At 50.7% G+C, this 19,553-nt stretch overlaps 1 protein-coding gene across 5 annotated transcripts in view; it reads right to left on the bottom strand.

The window, feature by feature from the left end:
* Positions 1-3,492: 3,492 nt before the first annotated feature.
* SYT6 (synaptotagmin 6) overlaps positions 3,493-19,553 on the bottom strand; it is a 58,416-nt gene continuing 42,355 nt past the window's right edge. For 2 of the 5 annotated variants that reach the window (XM_045895363.2, XM_064587480.1), the window contains 4 exons: positions 17,746-17,866; positions 13,173-13,344; positions 11,624-11,774; positions 3,493-5,930 (listed from right to left, as the gene is read on the bottom strand). In XM_045895363.2, the coding sequence (XP_045751319.1) occupies positions 5,859-5,930; positions 11,624-11,774; positions 13,173-13,344; positions 17,746-17,866 (516 nt within the window). In that variant the 3' untranslated portion in view covers positions 3,493-5,858. Of the gene's footprint in view, positions 5,931-7,577; positions 7,596-11,623; positions 11,775-13,172; positions 13,345-17,745; positions 17,867-19,553 lie in introns of those variants that run through there. The other 3 variants (XM_045895367.2, XM_045895365.1, XM_045895366.1) reach the window with 3 other exon arrangements.

Genomic DNA, 19,553 nt, shown 5'->3' with positions numbered 1-19,553 from the left:
AGGTAGAAGGGACCCAAAGGTCCACCGAAAGATCAATGGAAAACAAAATGTAGTATATTCATGCAATGGAATATTATTCAGCCTTAAAAAGGAAGGAAATTCTGACACATATTATATAACATGGGTCAACCTTGAGGATATTCTGCTAAGTGAAATAATCCAGACACAAAAGGACAGATATGATATGATTCCACTTACATGAGGTACCTGGAGTAGTGAAATTCATGGACACAGAAAACAGAATGGTGGTTGCCAGGGGCTGGGAGGTGGGGGGAAGGAGGGGAAGGGGACGGTTTAATGGGTACAGAGTTTCAGTTCTGCAAGATGAGAAAAGTTCTGTGGATGGCTGGTGGTGAGCGTTGCCCAACAATGTGAATATATTAAAAACCGCTGAACTGTACACTTAAAAAAGGATTAAAATGGTAAATTGAAGATAAGTATATTTTACCCCACATGCACACACACAAAAGGCAAAAGCAGAGGCAAGGGGAAGAAAGAGGTGGGTCCCTGCAAACGTGGGTGAAAACAGACTTGTGAGTCAAGTGATTTTCAAGCACTTTGGATGAACTTGTGAAGAATCATTTTACGAGGCCCTTGACTGATCTGTTTTTGTTCATCCGCATCCTCATCGATCAGCTTTGCTCGGGCACACCTCCATTATTATTCACATCACTTTCTTTTTTGTTGACCTCTAAATCTTGATGGTTCCCGAAGAAGCCCTCTTTGAGACTCTCCTTGTCTGCTTGTACCCACGTGGCCATGTCAGCCTCCTGTCTTCACATCTCATTCTGGTGTGTAAGCTTCCTATAAATTAACATCTCACGCCCGACCTCTCTGCCAAGCTGCTTCTCGAACTACGGCTGTCTGCTGCACATCCCTGCTGCATCTCAAATTCAGTTGGCCCAAACCGGACTCATCATTGAGCCCAAACAGACTCGATCTGTTGAGTCTCCGGTTTCTGTGGAAGGCTCCATCATTTTTCTGGTGCCTCAAGGGTGAGAACATTCAACACTCTTGAATCTCCCTGCCTTCTCCCTGCCTTCCAGATCTGTTCAGTCGCCAGTCCCGCTGTGTGGTCCATCTGTGTCCACCATGTCCCGTACAGGTGCCCTTCTTTCCCTGTGTGGGACCTCTGCCTAGATCAGCCCTCCACCTCTTCCTGGGTGAACGGCTGCAACTGCCTGCCAGCCTCTTGGCCTCCCATCTCTGCTGGTGGGCTTGCCACAGCCGTGCTCGGAGTGCCGCTGTGAACCAGCCAGAGGAAAGCCATTGTGGGGAGGCCAGGCCTGTTCCCCGTCCTAGGGCATCAGACGTCTGGATGGGGCTCGCTGCAAAGAGGAGCAGGACACCGGACAAATCACGAAGTCCCGAGTGGCCTGTGGCTACAGAACAGCCTGAGGAGGGGAGGCTGGGTGAGTGGATGGGGGGTGGCAGCTAGATAGAGTCTCAAAGTCAGGCAGATCTTGCAGGTCGGGGGTATGAGCCCGCCTGGAAGCAGAAGCCAAGCCAGCAGTGGAGGGAGGAGGGGCAGCAGGCCCATCTCGCGGAGGCAGTCGGCAAGAACGAGGCAGGGGCCAGGTCTGCAGCCTGGTGGTGTGGTGTATGGACCCCTCAGCCCGGAATGTGCCCCCTCCTCACGACTTCCCCACCCCGACTCCTACCCATCCTTAAAAGCTCTGGAGCAGATGCCCCCTCCCTCCTGAAGTTGTCATTCTGCCCTGCAGTGATACGTTTTCTTGGGCTTCTGGAGCTTTCTATTTCACCTCCTGTCCTGCACTCACCACTTTCTACCTCGGACTCTAGTTCCTTACGTTGCCAATTTACTAGACTAAAGCTTTTTGTGGGCAATGTTCAAGTCCGAGGCTGGCCCAGTCATGGGGCTCAATCTAGTCCTTGAGTTCATGCACCAGTGAATGGACTGTAGCTTCTCTTTGTTTCTCTGAATCAGCTGGTCAGTAGCTGTCACCCTCCATGGGGCTGCTCACTTCACTGTGATCACCCCAAGTGCTAACCAGTGATTTCCAGTCCTTCGTCCCCAGGGCGCTTGAACCCCTGTGTTCTGGGAGGCCACATGAGTAGTGGTGGGCAATGAACTGGGAAAGAAAGGGACATGTGTCTCCCCTGGACCACAGTGTTGAGGCCAATAGGAGAGGCTTCAGAGCACTCGTTTCCCTCAGGCGTGGCAACGAGCCATGTTTGGGATGTTGCCTGTTCTTGTCATCCTGAGTTCCACTCCCCCACCCCCCCACCCCGGCCGAATAAATCTGATGAGCAGAGCTCCCCCTTGTTGACCTGTGACGGGCACGAGCACGAATGAGAAGTAAGCCTTTGTTGTTCTCAGCCACTGAAGTCCGAAGGTTGTTAGGCTGCCTAACCCAGCCCACCAGCCAGACACATTTACCCTGTCACTTGATCCGCTCTAGATACCAGCCGCATCACCGGGCCCCGCCTGTTGATGGGTGACCCGATGGCAGGCAGAAGCCAGGGGAGGCTGTGTGTTTGCGAAGCAAAGTGCTTCCCTCAGCAGTTCAGCTCCCTCGGTGGCATCTCACTGTGGAGTGCCAGTAATTTAGATGCAGATGCGCAAGAGCGGACGGTACCTTCCACTCTCCTCTCTATGGGCTGCTTCCTAAATTAAAAGCTGGGGGTGAGCACAGAGGATATTCTATTAAGTCAGAATGTTCTTTTTAAATGTTCGAGTCTGCGGTAGGATTTTCTCCTCACTCGGCCAAGTGGTGTTTTATGAGAGTTAGCAGGATTCCTCCCCTGGTGGGCGAAAGTGTTGCACTTTCCAGCTATGAGCGTGCAACCCGCTTCCCTAGAGAAGCCTGGGCATCTGCAGGGGCCGCTCGTTGCGCTGAGCAGCTGAGGAAACAGCACAGCCCCACGCACCAAATGCTCTGTGAGCCATAAGCCTGACAAAACACAGGTGGATTTCAGCTTTATGGGGTATGCAGGTATTCCTTGGGCAGAACTAAAAACAAACAAGCCCTTCCGCTGTACCTTCGATGGAAGGGAAGTGGCTATCTATGTGAAACAAAGCTTAAAGATGAAAGCTGTGTGGTGTCCTGTGTGTATGCGGACGGCTAAACCTTGGGAACATACGATGACGAGAGAAATGGGCAAGAGACAGAGATTTAATTGAATAAAAACTCCAGGCTGTGACAGGGGTGGGAGACATGAAGCGATAATTAACAACAATTTTTTAAATGATGTTGCAATTAATTAATATCCTGAGTATGCGAAGGAAGGGGGCGGCCTTTTTCAGCCCAGAAAAACTGCTAAATAAAGAAGGGAACTTTGCATTTTTTAAAAAACATCAATATGCAAAAGGCCCAGGTTATCATGACTTCAGCAAAGCTCAAAACACCAACCCAAGAAAGGTTTCTCGCGGCAGAGAAGCTAACAAATGAATCGACTTTGTATTTCATTTTATTCTGAAATTTGCAATTCATTTTATTCTCATCTTCGAGGAAGAGGTATTGGGCTAGATAATGAAGTTGGCAGACATTCAGGTTCATTCATGCTTTGGGTTGAGGACTAGTCCCCCCAGAAGACACTGGGGGTGGGGTTCCTGGAGCCGAGAGCTTCCCTGGGGTAGGCTTCCCAGCCTGTAGAAATTTACCAAGACTGCTGTAATGGGAGCGGTGGCAGTTGGGTAGGTGGTGTGGGGCTGACCATAATCTGCTCAGGAAATGATTTCCCAAAACCACTGGGAGGTTCACTCTGTGTGAGTTAGCTGCTTGGACATAAAAGGAATATCTGAGAGCAGTAACTATTCCATGAGATTCACACCGATCATACTCCCTCCTCCAAAAGAGTCGAGTGGTCATCCTCATGTGTCTAGGGGTATGAAGATGGCAGCTGGATATGCGTTTTGAGATCACTTCTGGAAACGCCCTCTCACACTCATTTCTGGGCTGCTCATGACCCAGGAAACTCAACTGTCCCCTTCCTAGTTGCAGGACCCACGACATCTGCTCAGTGATCGAGCTGGCTGTGTCGTTGACGGGGTCAGTCTAGAGTCAAGAGACAGAATGAAGTTTATGGCCTGCTCTGAGTCTTGCCATGCATGACTTTGGGTTTTCTCCCTCACTCTCAAAAGAATATCCAGCTGCAGTACTGCCTGACTAGGATGGCCTATCAATCGTAAGACATTTGGAGAGAAAACTTATCTTTATACCAATGACACATTAGCTCCTAGCCTAAGGCTCAGTACCGAGTGGAGTTTGGTTTATCTGCCCTTACTTTTCTAAGCTGAAAACATCTCTGGCCACAATATCCTGGTCATCCTCATGCCCATCTGAACTTTGGGTAGAAGACACTGCCTAAAGTTATATCAGCAGAGAAACCTGATAACTTGGCTTAAGGTGAGGGTTACTTTATTGAGTTTCTGCTCCTGAAGCATGTGACATATATAAAGAGTAAGACACAAGGTGTGTGAATAGCTTTTCCCTTCTTGACCTTCCATTGGTGGAAGAAGGTGTTCTTCAGCAGACTTGCCTCTTGCAAGTCACACACACAACTCTGGAAGTTGGCATTGTGTAGTCACAGATAAAGTAGAAACTCACCTCCACGAATTTACCAGGGCTGTACAGACTGAGATTGAGCAAATCAACTGAGTTATAGGTGGTTGGTGGGAAGACCAATATGAACTCAACAGAAACATACTATTACAATACAGAAGAGTTGAAACATGTTTTTTTTCCTAAACTGAATTTGGCCTAAGGTAGAGATCTAAAGGGAAAAAAACCCAAAAAATCTTCACTACCACTGAAACAAACACTGAAGTACTTAGTAATCTATAGAACTAAAGTTTAAGATGGATATTGTCCCAGAGTCAGGGGGGCTGAAATAGGCTTAAGCTGACTTTGTTTCAATCAAGAAGATTCTCGTCACGGAAAGATGGATTCCAGCTATGACTTGGATTAAAACTCCCCGTTCCCCAAAGAACATTTTATCTAGGTGTTTCTTTGACCTATTTAGGCATTTTCAACAGTTGCTTGATACTTCATGGGATTAGTAAAGCTACGCATAACACCGAAGTCATTCTGGAACACGTGTGCCTTCTCTTCTTTACAACGAAGGTTATTTTTGAGAACAAAGATCCCGTATTCAAACAAATGTGGTCGTTAAATGTGGTGTGCCAGAAAACATACAGCATGTTTAGTTTCAGCAGAACCATTCCTAAAGAAAGGGACTAAGTTCCCACGAGGGATCAAGACATTTTCAGATGATGAGGAAAGTCAACAAGGAAAGGGGGGCGGGGAGGAGCCCTGCACGACCTGCGGAAGGTGCGAGGATACCTCGGAGCACTCGTGATTTCACCGTAGGACCAGGAGCCTACACTTCGGTCTGTGTCACAGCGGCGATGAGCTTCCCAGGGTCACAGCGCGCCTTGTAAAGGCTCTTGGCCCGATTTGCATCTTTCTGCAGGCCACTGCAGACGCAGCCGTGGCTCCATCCCATGTCCTTCTTCTACAGGCTTGTGGAGCTTGGTGGGGACACAACACTGCAGGAACTCAAACCACGTCCCCCGGGAAAGACAACTATTTTACATTGTATTTCATATGAACCAGCTTCTGGGCTCTCCACTCTTCTTTCTCTCCTACTCTTCCCCCCTTCCCTTCTTGGCAGCCGATCCATAAAAAGTGAAAACCACAGAAAACATCACCTTGGGAGACAAGAAAGACTAAGACAGGTCTGGCCACACGACAAGGGTCTTGGCCTTGACCTACACAGGAGCGGTTAAGACTCGTGCTACGGCCACCGCTGCCCCTGCGCAACACTGTTCGGACGGTGGGACGAGTGCAAAAAGAACATCGCTGAGTCCCGTTGGTGGCGTCCGGCCGCGCGGCTCATGGTGTGGGAGGTGGTTTCGGAGACGGGCACGAGCTCTCGCTGTCAAAGCTGGCAGCCCGGCCCTGCCACTGCGGAGAGGGGAGAAGGGGGGTTATCAATGGCCAAGGGGACTTGCATTTCAACTTTCAGAACTTCTCCGGCCCATGCACTGAATTCACCTTTCCCGGCTTTTCATAAGCTCACTTGAATTTTGCTGTCAGCCATGCAAAAACAGAAGGAAAAGAGCTGTAGAGCTTCTAGTTTGGGATACCTGATTAAAAAAAAAAGACCTACTGCAGAGATAATGAAAGCTTCCTCCACTATGTGCAGTGTGTGTGTGTGTGTGTCTGTGTGTTAATGAGGTGCTATGACTGGACCATTTCTGAGTGCTTCAGCCATTTCTCACACTGAAAATCGGCTTATGTTAGCAGGGAAAGAGGCAGTCTACAGAGTGTGCCCTTATTGCCAAGAACCCACGATCATGAATTATTAGCAATTGTCTGGGAGTTGTTAGTACAGCTACAAACCTGATACTGCTTTAGCGTCTGGCTCTCTTTCTCAGGCTTAATGCTTCATGGGGGCATTCATGCCCACCTTGCGAGGATGTGGGGGTGTGAGGCAGGCAGCCCCTTCCCCTTTCCGGAGCATCCCCTGCCTTCTCCCACCTCACAGGTCGTCCCGTCAGCCCCACCCTGACCCTTCTGTTGAGGTGGGTGTTGCAATGAGGCATAACGGAGCAAAGGAGAGGGCTGAGGATGGATGGGCGCCCGCACCTGAGCCATTCGCCCCTTCCTTAGATTGAAAAGCCAGTCATGCTGGAGCATTGTGTTCTGGACAAAGATCTGACCCCGGGAATATTCTTGACCCATCTTGGAGCCGTGTAACTTCAAAGTGAGACATTGTCCACTGCTCATTCCATCCTTCTTGGGAGCTGAGGAGACCCAAACCTCTCCCAGGTATCCGTGGGACAGGGCTCTGGAGGGAGTCAGGGAGGTGGTCAAGGTGGCCTTTCTGAGCCAAAGTACAGCCTCCTCTGTGCCCCCTGAGCTCCGGGGTCTCCATTATGGAATGATGGACCGAGTAGAAGCTGCCCTATGCATTTGTGCACGAATGGGGGCGGGAGGGGGAAGGATGCCGTGCTCCCCACAACACAGCCATTTCTAGACAGAGCTGAACCACCTAAGGAGGAGACCATTTGTCAGCCAGCGTTTCCTACTGGAAACCCACAGTGCTGAGGAGAGACCCAGACCTGTGGAACATTTCCACACTCCCACTTCTACAGAAAGCCTCTGTCAACTTCCCTGGGCTCAGTCCCTTAGTGTCCCTGTGCAGGCCAACCGGCAGATCTTTACAACTAACCCAATGCTGGACCACCAGGTATGGATGAGCACCAGTAGGTGCCCTAGGCCAGAACAATCTCAGCATGCTGGACCTGGGGGCAGTCCCAGGGCATCATCCAGTCAACTCTCTAGTTCTTGCCCATAACAAAACCAAGAAACAGAGAAGTCAAGATACAACTGGTTAGGGGCAGAGCCAGGATGTGAAACCAGGTCTCTTGACTCCCAACTCACTGCTCCTTCCGCTCCATCCTGCTGCCACCTTAGCATCTGGCCACGGCAAGGGGAGAAGGAGACACACAGTGTAAGAGGAAGCCTAACCTCTTCGGGTCCACACCGGGTACTTACTCCTAACTCCAGGTGGCAGTCTCTCTGCGTGCAGCGTCCACGTGAATGAAATCACAACCGAGGGTTTCCCTGGTGAAATATTTTAAATAAATAAGTGCCTGGTTGTTGAGCCCACTGTGACTTCTGACTCAAGTGCTTCTTAACCGGAAGGTGACACAAGATGATCACCAATGTTCTCATTCAACACACCTTTGTTTTAGGGATTCCACTTTTTCTGCGCCAGCCTGTAGTGTTGGTGAAAGGTACATGTAATTACTGGCTTCTCCCCTGGGTAAGCATGCCACTTAAACAATCTGACTGATAGGCCAGTGCAGAGGAGAAAAAGCGAGATGGCCACACAGAGTACCTCTCTCTTCTTTATATAATAGCCCAAGTCATGCGGAGCGTAATTGCTAATCCAGGACACATGAGGAAGGCACACTGGCTTCCCTGGCAGTCCCTGATTGTTTCTGTGAAGATAAACAGAGGAGGGAAAGGGGTTTCGTGGACAATGGGATGGTGACTGATTCCAGCAGGCTTATCATGGTGGCTCTGAAATCCCAAAGACCGGCCCTCCCCGGCACCCAGGAAGGTGATTGTTCCAGGACGTCTGTGTTCCAGTAAGACCTTCTGTTGTTCTGCGATGGGTCACGCTCAGAGATCTGAAATCTCTGGAAGCTGATCTCCACTTGGCCCTTCCTGATAGAATGCCTTTGGAGAAGGCTGCTGGTCGGCCTCGGCTCTGGGTGGGTGACAGCAATGACAGGCGGCCCCGGGCAGGGGTGCTCAGAGGGAAGGGGACCACTGCCGCTGCTGCCGGAAAGGATGCTCGCTGGGGCTTGATCAGTTTCTACTCGCGAAAACATCCCAGCAGGGAAAAATACCTTTTCAGTTCATTTGTTCCCCTCAACCTTATTTTAAAACCCCAAACAAGCGAGCAAGTAGGGTGCCCTCTGTTCTCATTAATAAAAAAGAAATGATCACAGCACTCGAAACTCCTCGAAGAAAGGTACAACTTACATAGAGAGTGCTTTATAGATGCGATGCCGTTTATCTTCCCGGGAGCGGGAGAGTGAGATTTCTTTATGTAGGATACAAATGGGGGAAATAAGTTCTAGGAGCAAGGTTCTTGCTCGATGTCCAGAACAAAAGCGAGGAGGCAAGATGGGAGCTCTAAGGGTGATTGAGGTGATAGATGTTCGAGTGCAATGCATCACTTGAGCCCACAGAGGGTTTACTTTGTATCTGCCTGGTAGGTTTTTAGATGCAGTTTTATGAGGATACTTAAACTGTGGGTGCTAAAAGTGTAGGTGAAATCCTAGGTTGCCAAGATGAATGTCATTTTCAGCTTCTTCATACAGAAAAATGGTCAGCTGGGCAGAAAATGGTAGCATAATGAGAGGGGGAGGGGCAGGCTCGGGAGCTTGATGTGCGAGGTCAAGAAAAAAGTAAACCCAAAGGACATGAATCAATTTATTCTCTTTTCGTTTTCCATATACTGTTACTTTCCCTTTACTGTCTCATCAAATATTCATTTTCAAGGGCTTGAGTCTACTTTATCTTTCTTTCTTTTGTAGTCTGGACTAGTGAGTCAGAGTTTTCAAAGGAATAGGACTTGAAATCAATTATTTGGCTTAATTAGGTTGTATTCATCACGGAGTGATTCTGGAACCGAGTGCTGGCACCTCTGTGCTCCCTGCACCCACCCCCAACTCCAGCCGCCCCTGGCCGGTAGCTTCAGTTTGTGTGGACAGAGTGGCCCAGTTACGTGGGGAGGGTTATCTCCCTGAGCTGGTAACACGTGAGGGCTCACTGGCTCCACCCGTCATCATTTAGGGTCAGAGTTTCCTAGAAAAGCAGAGATGACGGAACCGACACCCCCTCATTTACCAACCAGGAAACTGGAGACCAGAGGGGGCAGTGAGTTGCCTGAAGCCTTGTAGCCCATCGGGGCCACTTATCTTACATGTCCCTGCCCCTAAACCATCCTGAACATTTTAGTATGCTTGCTTATTCTACTCTTAAATATCTCCAAGGGATTTAAGAGGGGATAGGGGGCGTGGCACCCTCCCTTGGTTGAATCAAGCCTGCATTCAGTGAGGTGCCAGGTGTGGTCCCCAGGTCATCCTCAGTTCCGTCCAGGAGCTGCCTCCTGTGGAGGCAGAGGCTGGTTGTGGGTACCTCACCCACACCCTGCAGAGAGAGCTTTCTGCATAAGAGGGGGCAGAGGCTCCCCTGGGGGAAGGGAGCCAGAGAGCTGAGGGACCGTCATTCAAGCTTCACAGCTGTGGTAAAATCAAGGCAACCACAAGATAGAAACAGGAGGCTTCCGATGAACAGGAACTTTGTGTCTATGCCTTACTTCTCATGCTTGGCCTCGAAGGCATGCCCACCTCAGGAGGTAAATCAATTAGCCTGCCTCCCGGAACCCTCTCTCCCCCACAGCCCTCAGTCTCTCCTAAGACACCTCACAGTGCTGGAAGCAGGGAGAAACAGGCCTGGCCACACCAAGAAGAGAAGGGAGAGCTGACAGGTCCTCTGGCATTGTTGCCCACATCTTCCCTGTGTCCCAGAGCCCGAAGAAGGGATTACAGTTGACCCTTGAACAACATTGGGATTAGGGGCACAAAGATCCGATATGACTTTGACTCTCCCAAAACTTAACTACTAATCACCTACTGTTGACCGGAAGCCTTACCGATAACATAAACAGTCAATGAACACATATTTTGTATGTTATGGGAATTCTATACTGCATTCTTACAATAAAGCGAGAGAAAAGAAAATGTTATAAGAAAGTCATAAGGGAGAGAAAATACATTTACAGTGCTGTGCTGTATTTATTTAAAAAAAAAAATCCACACACAAGTGGACCCACACAATTTGGACTGTGTTGTTCAAAGGTCAACTGTACTCTGTTTTTAAGGTGACTGCTTTTAGGCTGAGGGGCCATGTGGTGTAAGGATGAAAGCTTTATTTATTTATTTTTTATCAGTAGATTTTCCAATTTTAGACTCTAGACTTCCTAGGCTTGAAGCCTAGGACGAACAAACAACCACCTGGCTTTTTAGGATCTGGATTGGGGTATGAGAGCCTCAAAATGAGGTTTCAGGCTTGCCTGGCTACCCCACATCCCAGCCCCTTGGAGAAAAAGCAGGCCTGGGAGCCACCAGGACGATAATTTGAAGGATCTCACGTTGGTGGAGTTTGGTGGAGGGGACCTGACTGTCAGTATCACTGGAAGGGACATTTCCTTTGCCGTTGAGAAAAATGACTGGCCCAAGATTGTACAGCAAGTCCGAAGGGGCCCAGATTGGAGCCCAAGCCTCAGGCCTCCTCCGCAGTGCTCCATGTGTTACGTCTCTGTTGGGATCCTGTCAGAGAGCGTGATACCTCGAAGCCATTCTCTCTCCAGCAATGGGAGAAGCAGCATTCATGGCTGCAGGGTCTTGTGTCTGGCCACCTGCATGGAGCCCGTGAAGACTGCCTTGGGACTGCCTGGCTAGAGCCTCAGGGAACATAGTGATTCGACAGGGGTAGAATTTCTTGCCAAGTTCTGATCTCACCCTCTTGGGGCTTTCTCCCCGAGGACCGACTTGGCCCGGGGGTGGGGGGAGTGCTCTGAAAGCATTCCGGGCCTGGCACCATGGAGACGCTGGGCAGGCTTCCTCCGAGTTTTAATTTTCTATTTAGAACTCAGTGTCGGGCGCCTGGGTGGCTCAGATGGTTAAGCGTCTACCTTAGGCTCAGGTCATGATCCCAGGGTCCTGGGATCGAGTCCCGCATCGGGCTCTCTGCTCCTTGGGAGCCTGCTTCTCCCTCTGCCTCTCTCTCTCTGTCTCTCATGAATAAATAAATAAAAATCTTTAAAAAAAAAAAAATTATAGAACTCAGTGTCGCTTTCAATGTGCTCGACATCCGAGGCTTTCTGTCAGGCAGCTTCCCCCTGTCCTCCTCCATCTCCCTCCTGCTGCTTATACACTGGGCGAGAAGCATGGAGCCCCTACGCACCCTGGGAAGGACCCACGCAGGCGAGGTCACACAGCTGCCGACTGCCATTCTCCAGCCCGAGCGGCCATGCGGCAAACATGCCAAGGGCCGAGCACGACCTCACCCACCTCTTTGAAGGATTTCTTTACCTCCACCAAGGAGTGCCAGTGTGCGATGGGCTTCCGTGGGTACGCCAGCATCTCGTTCCAGTGGTCCCGGCCCAGGCCTTCAGCGTTGATCCCCACGCGGCAGACTCCTATGATCTCATTGTGGCCCACTCTGGGGGAGAAACAAAGGCCCCAGAGCTGCTACTGACCAGACATGCTGTCAGAAGGGGAAGGGTCCTGGAGTCTGGGATTCTGCCCGGCAGGTCTAACTCAGAATGCTGAGCTCTGAAAAGAGATGCTTGGCAGGGCCTCAGAGTGCCAGTGACAGTGAAACTTTGCCCAGCCTCCTTGGGTGGACATGGACTCAGACAGATGACAAAAAGATTATAAACCACTTTGGAATCTCAGGAAATGGTGGGCAGATGGCCTGACTTTGGGCAAAGGGAGAGTTTCAGTCTTTACCCTTCTTTGACTCAGCTAGCACATCATATCCTCGCTCGAGACATTGGCATTTGGAAATAAATCACCCTGATCTAAGCACCATTTCTCCACACCCCCAACGGCTAGAATGTGATTTATTCACTCAGCAAGAACATCAGTCATCACCGAAATATGTTCAGTGAGCACCTACTATGCCTGAGAACTTGTGCTAAAAATCCTGGGTAGGGGCTTTACTGCATGTTTGTTTGTTTGTTTCTCCTTCAGCTGGAGTGACAACTGGATAGAAGGAGTCATGGTGGCTGGGGGTGGGGAGTGGGGGCATTGGAAAACGTTTTTGAGGGCGCCTGGGTGGCTCAGATGGTTAAGCGTCTGCCTTCGGCTCAGGTCATGATCCCGGGGTCCTGGGATCGAGTCCCGCATCGGGCTCCCTGCTAGGCGGGGAGCCTGCTTCTCTCTCTGCCTCTGCCTCTCTCTCTCTCTCTCTCTCATGAATAAATAAATAAAACATTAAAAAAAAAAAAGGAAAACGTTTTTGAGCCAGCCTTGTTGGAAGAGAGGATTTGGGTAAGTGGAAGAGAAGAAATCCATGCAAGGAAGGGGAAATTAAGTTGGATGATTATGCAGGGTCCAGATTCTGGAAGGCCTTGAGAAACCAGGGGAAGGGCCTGAATTAACAGGAACCACTGATGGTTCTTGGGACAGGGCAGGTCCCAGAAGAAAGTGGTCTTTTAGGAAGGCGTGCCTCTCGTGCGTTGGCTGGCTCGGGTCAGCTGGGAGGCTGCACAGCCATCCCTCAGTGGGAATGGTAGCAGCATCAGAAATGGAGAGGCCAGGTGATTGGACTTGGTGCCAGATGGAGGAACAGGAACCAGCAGGGGCGAATTCAGGGAAACTGATGGGTGGATGAGGCCCTGACAGAAATGGGCCTGCTGGGAAGCAAAGCTTGAGCTCCTGCTCAAGGGTATCCATGCTCTTCCTCAAACTTCTGCACCCTTCTTGGGTAGAGCCAGATTTGAGGCCAATGGGCTCCTGAGCCCCAAACCACAAGGCCCACGGCCAGGAAACCCTGTACTGCATTGGCATGGGGGTGAGAGGCAGGGAACCGTGGCCCTCTGGGACCTGCACCTACCGATCATAATCCATAACCGAGATGAGCAGGCTGACTTGATCCATGTTCTCTGGGGGAATATCAAAGATGATGGCTTCATTGTAGACAGGATTAAGAGTGTTCTTCTTTATGGTTGTCTTCTTCTTCTTCAGTCTCCGTCCGTCACAAATCAGGGACACTTTGACATATGGATCTGCGCCAGTGGGGGTGACGGGAAGGGAAGGGAGCATGTTAACCAGATGTCCTGGAACATCATTTGCAGCAGAGGGACGGAAGCCACAGACCTACTGTTGCTCATCAGATGGTATCAGTGGGTTGTTAAGATAATTAAACCACCTTGTATTTATGTAGCACACCTGTCTCTGAGGACACTTTGTGCTTAATAAAACACAGAGTCTATAGCGACCTCAGGATTATTAGGAGAGTGCCTAATGGACTTTCACTAATGGGGAAGCTGGCCTCAAATCAGACAGGACACCTGCCCGTGGGTATGCGGTTCACGGCCCTACATCCCCGCTCGGCAATGGCCGGCTGGCTCCAGAGAGTGGTGAAGCTGAACAAGTCACCCTTCCTTCCACCTGCTTGGAGTCCTTTCCTCTGGGGGTTTGTCAGCATTATTAACCAAAGGATAAGGGGGGTAAAAATAGAAGTTGATGACACCCGAGGGGAAGCAGCATGTGAGTAAATGAACAGCGACAATCACAACACTGTTGGTGTCCTCCCCACCTGACAACAGGATTATGGGTCTCATTGTCCCAGCAAGCTCATTTCCAGCTGGCGTCAAGAAGGGCCCTGCTCTCTGCTTCCCCGGAAGCCGTTTCCTGCCCACTTCTGGGCAGAGGAGGTGGATGGAGCTGTGCTGGGGGCCGTGAGAAGGCGGCTTCCTGCGATTCAGGACAGCCCGGTGACATTTCATTGCTCAGTGGGATCTTGGATCCTCTCCATCCCCAGAGGAGGTATCTTTTTACTGAACCTCCACGTGTCTCCCATCCCGGTCTCTTCTTTAGTTTTCTGAATAGGTATTTCGTGGGCATCCTTCTACCCTGAAATTTTCCACTCATCCGAGGGAAGTGACACCTAGTGTATCTCATAGCCCAGGTGTTTTAGGCACCATTGTAATTGTTATTTATGCTGCTCAGCTCCAGAAATGGGAGGGCGCCTCAGAGGTAATAACAGCTTTTGAGACACTGATGTGCTGAGACAACTTCTTGCCCAGAAGCCAGGGTTCCCAGGAAGCCATCAGGAGGTGTGGGCCGAGCGGCCGCTGCCCAACACCCCAAGGCCTAGGCATGCGGTTCTATGTCCTGGGCACCTGAGCACCCAGCAGGCCCTCACGCTCCCTGGGCATCGATCAGGTGGTAGCTGACTAGACACCCAGCTATGGGGAAGCTAGAAAGAACTACGACATGTGATCGGAAATACCTAGCCTCGAAGGCATTGCTGTAGACACCCAAAGGAGCTGCCGACTAACTAATGTGACAGGGCAGCTATGCTTTAACCATGGGGGCACTTGGGTTTACGAGGGAGCAGGGGAGACCATGATTAAAGAGCAGGTGCTTAATCAACCTGCTGTCTCCAACGACCCACTTGGAAGGTTCCTCTCTCGCGGGTGTTTTCAGTAAAAAGGAAGGCGGAGTCCTTCCTAGAGCTCTAGTCTAGAGTTCTAGAACCTCTGTGAGACAGCTTTCTGGTGTCGGTGGGCTCCATTCTCTATGGATATACCCGGGGCAGGGTTCCGGCCCGAGCAGTCAGGTGGGGCAAGCTTGCTCCAAGACCCATCCCTAACATGACAACGTCTACACTCCATAAGGAGGACACAGCCTTGGAAAGTGTCTTCAGGCTTGAGGCTGCTTGAGTGCTGCTCCACCTGCCATGCCCATTTCCATGTGCTCCCACAGCCCAGCAGAGTCCCATGCCACCAGGCTTGGGAAAATATGACAGAGCCACCTGTCCCGGAGGCCACTAGGCAGATGCCTTATTACCGACTGGGAGATTCTCAGCTTCCTTCTCCAACTCTGTTCACTCCTACGAGGCATATCCATTTATAAAACTCAGTGGGTGTAGCTCCCTTGAAGAAACCATCAGTCTCGTGATTGTCCAAGAGGCTAAGCAGAGAGCTGACTGTTCCTTAGGATTCTCTGGGGGCAAAAAATGTGTGGCTTCCAGTGGAATGCTGGCTCTATAAGACCTTGGAGGGTGTTTGCTCTCTCACCGCCTGTGATGTTCAGTGCAGCTGAGGGAGGGAGGGCAAAGCCTGGCATTTCAGCCCCACAGTCATGGGAACCATCATAGTTCAGCATTCAGTATGCGCCAAGCACTGTGCTGAGATTTATGTACCTCGTGTCTTTTAAGCTTCCCACCAATGCCATAAAGTATCTATCATCGTCATCCCCTTTCTTGGATAGGGAGATGGAGGCTAGAGAGATTCAGATTTGAACCTAGGTCTGTCTGACTCCCAAGTTTACACTTTAAACCACTAGACTCAAATCAGTACAGACCAGCTGGTGGAGGAGATGGGTGCTTTTACTCACCACCCTTCTGTGGTGTCCTGATCCTTATTATTATTTTGTGTTATTTTCATCGTCATCATTCCAGTGGATGGGCTTAGGGAATTGAGTCATGACTAGTTAAATCGAGGAGACTAGGAAGACCCTCAGGTTTGGCAGTCAATGTCATAGGAATCAAGAACAGGCAATAAGCTCCATTCACTCCCTGCTTTAGCCCAATATCCAAGCAGTCTGGGCCGAAGGCAACATGAAACTCATCCTCAAAAACAGGAGATCTAGTTTGAGAGGCCCCTGGCATGCATGCCCACACTGTTTCACCCTCTGACAAGGCTCCTCGTGCTATCCCTTCATTCATTCATTCAAAACATATTTATTCAATGCCTATTGTGTTGCATGCACTGTTCCAGACACTTGCTTACATCTGTGAACCTAACAAAAAGAGGACCCCTGAATTGTCAGAATCAAGCTGCGATTTAATAGCAGATTCCAAACCCAGGTAGAAAAGAGGGTCAATTGCAAAAGGGAGATTAGAATTTAGCATGAGAAAAATCTCTCCCCCCAACCCTCTGATGTGGAACGGCCCTTATGGTTACCTCAGTGGCTTCGCCATAAGCTCTCTCTAGCACATCAATTTAATTACTCCAGAGAAGATAGTGTGGGGACTTAGGCAGCAAAATCCTATTTCCCTTAGCAGCCTTGAGAGTCCTCAGTGAATTTCTCTCCTCAGCATGCACTTATTTTGATACAAAAATGGAATCTACATTGGCTGTAGTTTTGGAGGAAGCCGACGTGCTGGGGCCTGAGAGCTCTGCACATGTCGGAAGAGGCTCTTCAAGCTCTCCCACCACGCCCTCCCTGAAGAGCTTCAGTGGAAGGAGAGGCATTAGGGTGGGCGCGATCTTGGGGAGCGTTTGGCCTGGAAGACATGAATGCTGCACAGAGACAGTGGGGGCTGGGAGCAGAGGCTCCCAGGGGGTCAAAGCGGCAACAAATACACGTTGCTTTAGCGTTTTCCAACCAGCTTCCCCGAAACCTCATTTTTCAAGGTCTAATACCTCATGTCCTTCCAACTACACCAAGTTGCACGTGGGCCTGGAGGTTTGCAGCTGGACCCAATCCCCTTTTATGGCAACTGTGACGATACTAAGGAGTTTTCCAGGCAAATAAATAATGAATAAAAGGAAAAATTGGCACCTCTGGAGTGGTTTTACACTGGAAATCTAATCCGTCAGAAGAGCCTCTTGGGTGATGGGTCCAGGGAAACAAGCCTTTTCCTACATTTGCAACTCTGAGTGCAGCCAGGCTGCTCTGCGCCTCTGCTCTTCGGAACACTTCACCCCATTTCTCTTCTCAGGCTAATGTGAGCCGACAGGGGGAAGGAAGCTCCTGGGACTCAAACTAAGCCTCTGTTGTATCAAAACTCAAATACCTTCTCTGACAACGACTTGCAGAATCATGGAAAAGGATCCGTCTCAGCAGCGGCCCCCAAGCAAGCCTTGGCTCAGTTGCTAGAACAGGACTGTTTCTGTACCTAACTGCAATCCTGGTGCTGAGGCTGGGGCCGGGAGCCCCGCAGGAAAAACTCAAAGTACAAATACACTTGGTTTTGCAGCGGCTTTGCCCCTGTGACTAGGTCTGCAGGGCTGCGTGGGGCTGTGCTGACCTACAAACATTTACACACTCAAACTTGACAAAACCCTTGAAAGTCCTGGGGCCTCGTATAACTAGAAAGATTTTCTGTATTTTTTTTTTTTTTCTCCTACGTCTTTACTTCTTATTCTCTCTCTCCTTTGAGGGAAAATGATAGGAGGAGCTAATGTCTACTGAGTGTATATTATGTGTCTGGCAGAACTCTAAGCACCTACACGAATGAACTCATTTATCCCTTAAAGCAACCTGCATAAGTTATTTTTTTCAGATTCGGAAATCAAAGCATTGCACAGTGAGGAAGGGACAGAACTGGGATTGGAATCCAGAGCTGGGGCTCCTCTTCTAAGAGTACTGACAGTTCTTCCCCCTTCTCTCTAAGCATCTTTCCAGGTGCTAACGTCTGGGTGGCTGGCAGGCCACTTGGGGAGGAGAGGTACCTGAGTAGCCTGTGATGTCCATTGCCTTGAGGTTCCGACATTTGATCACTGTGAGGGTGAGCCGGCCCGCTGTGGGCAGGTAGCACAAGGAGAACATGATCTCTCCCAGATCCACGCTTTCCTGCAAAGAAGCAGACAAGAGGGCAGATGAGAGGCACACGGCTCCCAGGGCCACTGCCGCGGGCCACTCTGGGGCCCAGGAGAAGGCTCTTTGAGGCCGAGTACCACATCTTTTGGACCCGAGGGTCTGGCCTCCATGCTGGGAGTACCTGGGAATAAAAGACAATGATAACGATATTGCGTCTTCAGTAGAATCTGCCCCGTGCATTGTTCCTTCTCAACTCTGCTCAGGTGCTGGTCCTGGTCCTTGCCATCCTGCTGTGTCCTGCCCTGCCCTCCATGTGCCCCTTGGCTGTAGCCTCGAGACCAGCAGCCCCAGAGTGGCCCAGCCCCATTCCCCTCCAGCTCGCCCTTCTTGGCCGCTGGTCCCCTTGACCCCACACCCCAGCCCCCTGCCTGGCTGTGGTCATGACAGCGTCCTGCACAAGACACCCTCTGGCCATCCAGCGCTCTCTCCCGGCAGGTCTTCCAGCCCCCAGCTCGTTGTTCCTCACAAGTCCCTCTGCCCAGCAGCTTCCCCACCTCTCCAGAGACCTGCCCAGCTCTCTAACTTCCAGACCTCGGCACGAAAGCACAAGGGATCGTGACCTGGCTCAGGCCATGCTGCCCACCAAGGAGATGTGCACTCCCCATCCCAGGTCTGTGCCACGTCTCCATGTCTCGGATCCACCTTGTCCTTTTTCCCTCAGATGTGATCATCCTTCAAATATGACCCGGCAGGGACTATACACTCTGCTACCTCGCCTGCCCCCCGGGGCTCTGAATCCTAGGAAGTTTCTCAGTAATGGGGAAGATGAAAACTTCAAAGTGGGTAAGCATGTCTGTCTGTCAAGTTAAATAGCACTTTGCCGGACTGCTTCCTCTCCCTGCTCCCCACTTGATGAAGGAGGATGCTGTTGCTGCCAGACCTCCCCCCAGGCTCTGAGGCTGGCCTGATGCCCCCCACCCCTGACACTGGGTGGAGGAAGAGGGCATGGTTTGGAGTGGCTCTGATTTCAGATGGGGCCATCCACTGGCTCATTCATTCGTTCAGTCAATCAACCAATGTTCACTCAGCACCTGCTGTGTGCAGGTGTTGTTCTGGGTGCTAGAGATATGGGAAAGAACAAAATACAACACCCCCCCCCCTCCTGCCCCAACTGCCCTTACGGAGCTTACATTTTACTTGGGCACAGGACAAGAAAAAAAGATAAAAAGACCGTTCAAAGTATCAAGGAGAAAAATGTAAGGCAGGGCAGGAGGATGTGTAATGCACATAGGGGGAGGCTTAGTTGTTTGAATTTTAGACAGTCTGGCCAGGGAAGGCCTCCCTGAGGAGGCGATGTGCGAGAAAGAGAGCAGTCAAGGGTGACACCAAGGTTTTTGTTCCCTCTCCTCACAAAGAACCCCCCTTGACCGGGGGCTCCTAGAGACACCTGATACCTGGCCCCAGCTGGAGACAATCCAAGCCTCTCCCATCACCCGCCAGAGCATGTGGTCCCAGGGCTCTCCTCTAGGTGGAACTGGTACCCACCCTCGCCCTAGCGCGAGATTCAGTCTTGGTCTTTAAATCCCAGAGTAGGAGAAGGGGAAACCCCCAGCTCCCCAGGAGGGGGTCTGGCTGGGGCAGAGCTGTACGCTCTGTAGAGGCGGGACCCCCTCCAGCACACAGAACCCCGTGGCGCCGCACAGCTGGGCGCTGAGACCCA

This window comes from Mirounga angustirostris, unplaced genomic scaffold (assembly GCF_029215605.1).
Source record: "Mirounga angustirostris isolate CCGP_5_RB_7025 unplaced genomic scaffold, mMirAng1.0.hap1 SCAF_4, whole genome shotgun sequence".
NCBI lineage: Eukaryota > Metazoa > Chordata > Mammalia > Carnivora > Phocidae > Mirounga > Mirounga angustirostris.
Note: the sequence above shows the minus strand (reverse complement) of the source record. Positions and strands in the feature narration are given on the sequence as shown.